The sequence below is a fragment of the Egretta garzetta genome, unplaced genomic scaffold (assembly GCF_000687185.1).
Source record: "Egretta garzetta isolate BGI_Z169 unplaced genomic scaffold, ASM68718v1 scaffold372, whole genome shotgun sequence".
NCBI classification, from domain to species: Eukaryota; Metazoa; Chordata; class Aves; order Pelecaniformes; family Ardeidae; genus Egretta; species Egretta garzetta.
This window is the reverse complement of record NW_009258889.1, coordinates 840,917-846,760: the sequence shown is the minus strand read 5'-3', so window position 1 is coordinate 846,760 and position 5,844 is coordinate 840,917. Positions and strand designations below refer to the sequence as shown.

The window sequence follows — 5,844 nt, the reverse complement described above, 5'->3', positions numbered from 1 at the left end:
CCTGACCGTGGCTTTTCCTCCCATCTCTCCTAGGTTTAAGGACACGTTTGTGAACACTGTGGGGCACCGAGTTGCTGAACGCTCCCTCCAGCTGGGCTCCCTCTACCCTGCACCCGAGGCCCACAGGTTTGGCCTTGTGGACGAGTTGGTGCCAGAGGAGAAGCTCCAGGAGAAGGCTGTGGCTGTTATGGCACAGTGGCTGGCCCTTCCTGGTAAGGGTGGCACCTCCGGCAGAGAAAGGGGGGATCCAATCTGGATGGGAAGGACAGGTACCGCCGCTGGTGCCTGGGAGCCATGTAACAGTTTCTGTTTAAAGGGAAGGTGTGAACGGTGGTAGGAAAGCTCAGCACAGCGGTCCAGGCAGCCTTGGGCTAACAGAGATGTGCTTGCCAGCGTCCCCGCATGGGAGGACACCGCGCTGGGTGTGCAGGGCACGTGGCTCCAGCTCAGCTCGCCCTGCCAGCCCTGCTGAGTCAATCCAGAGGTGCCTGAGCTCCAGATACAAACTGAATCTCTGTGACTGTCAGGGGAGGTGTCACCTCAGGAAAGCTGCCGGGGAGCTGAGGGAACAGGCTGGGCCAGAGTGCCGGGGTGGCTGCCAGTCCCCCTTTGTGGTCTGGATCCACTCTCGTGGCTCTGCTGAGCTGGGGATGGTGATGGGGGCGTGAGGACAGACAGCAAGTACAGCCGTCATGTGCGTGTTTGGGCTGCTCTGTGACTGGCAGTGAGAGGGCTCTGGGCTGCTGGGAGAGGGCTCTCCATGGGCCAGGGCTAGACCGGAGCTATCCCATCCCATGCCACCTCCTGAGCACTGCAGGGAGGTGCAACTACTTATCACCCTTTGGCTGCTCTTCCTGTAGGAACCTGAACAAAACTGGGCAGAAATGGACGGGTCCCAGGACTGTCACTTTGTGTCCCAGCCTTGGAAGAGGGTCTCTCAACAGCTCTCTCCCCTGCTGTCCTGGCGTTAGAGTGCAACCTCAGCCCCCGGGAGTGGGGAGCACGTCTCAGCTGTGCTCTCTCCTGACTTCCAGGAACCACCGTGCAGATCCTTCCCCAGAGCCCTAAATCGGAGCCAGGGGGAGTCTGTCTGGGTGAAGGTGTCTGTAGGACACAGGTGCTGGAGCGATTTGGGGTTTCCAGTGCATGGGGGGGTTGGTCATAATTTTGTTGTTGCTGTTGCAAGCGCACTGAGAGCGCGTACGCAACATCCGTGCAATAGATGTGCAGCCTCATCATTGCGCGTGGCTCTGTCTGTGTGTGTGTGTGTGTGTGTGTGTGTGAGCAGATGGGTGCTTGAGGCTTTGGTCAGCTCCAGCAGCATCCACGTATCCGTACGGAACTGGCCCAGAGCCTGCCGTTAGGATGAGCTCGAGGGGACAGTGCTGCTGGCTTCTGTACGGCATGTTTGGCATGAGGAGACTGTCTTGCCAGAGGTCGAAGGGGTTGGGTTGAAGGAGCTTAGAGCCAGAGCAGTTTCAACTAGCGGAGAATTTTGTTCGGTTGCTGCTCTCCTGAGCCCAGTGGTGTGCATTGGGGTGGGCTCTGGAGGGTGCAAAGAGAAGGAGGTGCACGACTTTTTGTCATCATTCCAGTAGATCAGTTGTTTCCCCACTGAGCGGTACAGATCATAATTTATTGTACGAAAATTTATCCAGTTCAGCTTCCAGCCAGTGGGTTTTTCTTACACCTTTCCCTGCTGGTTTAAAGAGCCCTTTGGCCTGTGGTACCTCCTCTTCGGAGGGACCTGCACCTGGTGGCAGTGGCCGAGAGCTGGTTGGGGGTGAGGACCATGCACGTTTCCCATCCTTGCTCTCCTTTCCGCAGACCATGCCCGTCAGCTCACCAAGTCCATGATGAGGAAGGCGGTGTTGGACCGCCTTGTAGCTCACCGGGAGGAAGACATTCAGAACTTTATCAGCTTCATCTCAAAAGAGTCCATCCAGAAGTCACTTCGCATGTACATGGAGATGCTAAAGAAGAAGAAGAGCTGAGGAGCCAGGCGGCTGGGGCCCAGTCCCAGGAGCTCGAGTGACCCTCCAAAACTCTGCAGTAGCTGTAGACTTTCACAGCGAAGCCATCTGCAGTGTCAGCAGTTGGTGATGTGCTGCCTGCTCCCGTGGCCGCCCCAACCGCCCCTTCCCCTTAGTCCCTGTAGAGTGCCTGACACCACCACTGCCTTTCCTGAGAGCAGGGAGAGCTGCCTGCTCCGCTTCCCCGAGGAACGGACACAGAGAGGGTCTTGATGGTGCCATGGCCCCAAGCCCACCGGTCCTTGGGTATCCTCCCTCCTGTCCAACAGCTAATTGTGAAATGAGATTTGTCAATAAAGTCTTTGATGAGGTAGGACGTGGATGTGTCATTCCCCAGCCTGTCTGCGGTCACCGCTTCCTGGCTGGTGGCCTGTCCCTGGGCTCTGGTTCGTGATGGGCTGGGGGGGCTCTGCCATGAGCCATGTGGGCTCAGATGGGGACCCGGAGCAGCCGACGCATAGGGCTCATGGATGGGGCTGCCTAGAGTGCTTCATGGGGGTTGGTGGTGGGAGCTGGAGCTGGATCGTTGTCTGTGGCTGCAGGAGAAGCTCAAGCTGTCAACTTCACCTCCACTGGGTAGTGGTCGCTGACTGCCAGGGCCTGGAGGAGGGCGAGAGATGGGGGGGTGTAACGCAGGGGTTTGGTGAGCCCCTCGCTGCGCTGGTGGGGCCAGCAGGGCGACTGTGATCACCCTGCCAGACCCTTCTGCCTGCTGGAGGGGGATGTGACGTCCCCAACCCTGAGAGGCTCAACACACGAGGCTCCTGTTTTGGCACCTCCCCGGTGGTGGGGAGATGCCCAGGTGTGGCCTGAGGTGGGTGCTGGCAGGGGGGTGCCAGCCCTCCGAGACCCCCGTGTCTTGCTTGGGAGCTCTGTGCCAGCTACGGGGTGGTTGGAGGTCGGCTTTGATTGCCCCATGCCATGGGATCCTGCCCATGAAAGACTAAGAAAACCCCTGTGTGTCTCATCCCTTCCCCATGGGGACAATGACCCCAAATCCCCCCTTCCTGTTCCCACCCATGGATCCCTCGGCACCTCAAGCTCCCCGTTAGCTGGCTGCAGGCTGCTGTGTCCCGGGGAGGGGCCAGCAGCTCTGGCTGCTGCTGGAGCTGCTTCAAGTCTGCTTTTGGGCTTTTTCTTCAATATGGCGGCTATGTGGCCAAAGCTGGGCTGCCTAATGCCAAACAGACACCAGCAGCCCCCCAGCCAGCCCTGCCCCGGGCAGCTCAGCTTTGGTGCCTGTTTGAGCCCCAGGTTTGCGAGCCCGGCTCACCTCCTCCTGCTCCAGCTGGAAAGCGCGCTGGAAATTGTAGATGGTGGCTGAATTTGGCACGATGCTTCTCTTCAGCTTGGAGCCGCACACCACGATCCTGCCCGGGAGATGCAAGCACTGGGTCCTGCTTGGCCCCCACACTTGGCCGGTGGTGGTGTAGGACAGGCAGGGGGGCCCTGGGGTGCCAGGGAGGGGACGGCGGTGCTGTGGTGGCGCTCACCTATCGTAGGCGCAGTCCGACTTTCCCACGGTGGTGTCGGCGCTGTCGGGGAGCAGCCACTTGAAGACATCGCTGGTGCGCAGGCGGATGGCCGACCAGTCGCTCGGCTGGACGTAGGCGCAGTCGGCGTTGAAGTCCCCCAGGAACATGATGTTCTGTGGTGGGAGGATGGGGGGGCTCGTGGCAGCTGGGGAATCGGGCTGCCCACGATACCAGCCCTGCTCTGGGGTCAGCCCCAGGTGCTGGGGTGTTCCTGGTGGCAGGGGATGGGGCAGGAGCAAGTTCCCCATCTCACCACCCTTGAACCAGCCCCCCTCGCCTTGCAGGGGGGACCCTGCATGGGTCGAATGGTCCCCGGGCTCAGCGCCCACCCTTGGTGCCACTCCCGGTGCCGGTGGCACTCACATCAGTCCCCCACTTGTTGACAATGGCCAGGTAGACGTCGTAGAGCGCGTCGATCTCGGTGACAGCGTCATGCGGGGCTGAGTGCAGCGGCACCAGCACAAACTCCTCTGCCTCTGCCAGGAGAGAGGGACGTCAGCCCCATGGCCACCCCATCCCACCACCTGGGGTCACTTGTGCCCCTGCTTACTGGTGTGGGGTGCTGAGACCCTCAGGATGAATGGCTCCCGGCTGAAGACATCCTGGGGGTCCTCATACTGGTAGGTGTCCACCACGGATATGACGTCTGTCCTGTGGGACCAAAGGGATGGCGACCCTGGGGCTCAGCATGGCCCCTGTGTCCCCCCCAGGGTGCTGGTGGCCCCACAGTGCTGCGGGTCAGGCAGCAGCATGGCCAGCCCCATTACCTGTAGATGAAGAGGTACATCTCCTTGTAGTTGTCCCGTCCCAGGGGGGCGCTGATCTTGTAGTCGTATGGGGATGTGGACACACTGTGGAGACACAAAGGCAGGATGGTGACATGGCTGGCGCCAGTGACGTGGCTGATACCATCCTGGGGTGGCCCCAGCATGGCCCAGGGGCTGGGCAGCCATGGGGCTGGCACCAGTCAGTCCTGCTCTGCTGTCCCCATGGGCCATCGTGCTTCTGCCATGGGGTGACACGGGGTGTAGTGGCTCCGAGCCACCCTGCTGTCCCCACCACCCCGGGGTGACTCCTCGGGCATGGCCGGCTGCAGGCAGGATGTGGGGTGGCTCCTGCCACCCCTTTCTCTGCAGGGACGCTCCCCACCTTCATTTGCAGCAAAGCTAAATTAGGTTAATGAGCAGCCTGGGGCCCCACAGAGCCTGGCGTCATCCTCCCTGCCCCGGCTGCTTTGTGGCTGTGCTGGAGGGGACAGCAAAGGGGCGAGGACATGGGCTGGGCGTCCCTGCTCAAGAGCACTCGCTGCCTTTCAACAAGGCAGCAGCAGCCTCCGCCTGGCCCTGGCCTGGTCCCCTCACCCAAAATGGTGTCAGCACCCAGCCAGCCGAGGGGCTGCCAGCCAGCAGTGGCCAGTTTTAGCCCACCCCAGCAGCCCCTTTTCCTCCTGGAGTGCCCGAGCCACTTGCTTCAGAGCATCATCAGCTGCTGGGTCCATCCCGGGGTCCCCCTGCCACTCACAGGGTCTTGGGGTGCAAGCTGGCACCCCCCAGCTCGCCTCTGCCCCGTCCTGTTGGATTTGGGGGATGGAGCTTGCCAGAGCTGTAGTTCCTTTCCATCCTGTGTGCTCCTGTGGGACTGCAGCTTTCGGAGGGGTTTTGTGCCACTTGTGTCCCCCTTCCCCTCCCTGAATTATTCCTGGTGGGTTTTTCAGTGCCCACTCAAAGCCTCACTCCAGCTTTTTTCTCCTATTCCCCTTTCCAAAACCAAACTCTCTGCTGATGGACTTGTTTTGGACTTTTGTTGGTCAGGCAGCTTGGCTTTCCCTGCTAATGCTGGCGTCTCAGCCCAGGCGCTCTCGGCCCCAGTCCCACTCGTACCTGTTAAGGTGCTCCATGAGCTGGGTGACGGCGCTGAGGTCGGAGTCGCGAACCTCCTGGACCAGTGCCACGTCGTAGCGGTGCAGGATCTGTGGGGACGAGAGGGATGACGATGGCAAGAAGGAGCCTGCTGTGGGCTCGGGGCCACCCTCTCCTTTCCCACCCGTCCCCCAGCCAGGCACCTCGATGCGGAGCTGGGTGCAGCACCACGGGGACCCGCATACCCCTCGGTGTCAGGGCAGATGTCCCCACGGAGGGTTCAGAGGGACTGCGGGGTGTGCCTGCCATCCCACCTTGGTCCTCACTGAGCCTTCATCCACCCAGGGCATCCCCAGCACTGGGAAGCCATCCCATCCATGGCCGTCTCCCCACATATCCCCTGGCATGGGAGCAACA

General features: G+C 61.0%; 2 protein-coding genes across 2 annotated transcripts in view; one reads left to right on the top strand and one right to left on the bottom strand.

The window, feature by feature from the left end:
- ECI1 (enoyl-CoA delta isomerase 1) overlaps nt 1-2,338 on the top strand; it is a 15,488-nt gene extending 13,150 nt beyond the window's left edge. The window contains exons 6-7 of the mRNA XM_009634035.2: nt 34-212; nt 1,828-2,338. Of these exons, the coding sequence (XP_009632330.2) occupies nt 34-212; nt 1,828-1,994 (346 nt within the window). The 3' untranslated portion in view covers nt 1,995-2,338. The remainder of the gene's footprint in view (nt 1-33; nt 213-1,827) is intronic.
- Nucleotides 2,339-2,582: 244 nt separating this feature from the next.
- The window catches only part of LOC118451795 (deoxyribonuclease-1-like 2), a 5,203-nt gene continuing 1,941 nt past the window's right edge, over nt 2,583-5,844 (bottom strand). The window contains exons 3-8 of the mRNA XM_035889695.1: nt 4,336-4,419; nt 4,119-4,219; nt 3,932-4,044; nt 3,527-3,681; nt 3,307-3,403; nt 2,583-2,633 (exon numbers count right to left, since the gene is read on the bottom strand). Of these exons, the coding sequence (XP_035745588.1) occupies nt 2,583-2,633; nt 3,307-3,403; nt 3,527-3,681; nt 3,932-4,044; nt 4,119-4,219; nt 4,336-4,419 (601 nt within the window). The remainder of the gene's footprint in view (nt 2,634-3,306; nt 3,404-3,526; nt 3,682-3,931; nt 4,045-4,118; nt 4,220-4,335; nt 4,420-5,844) is intronic.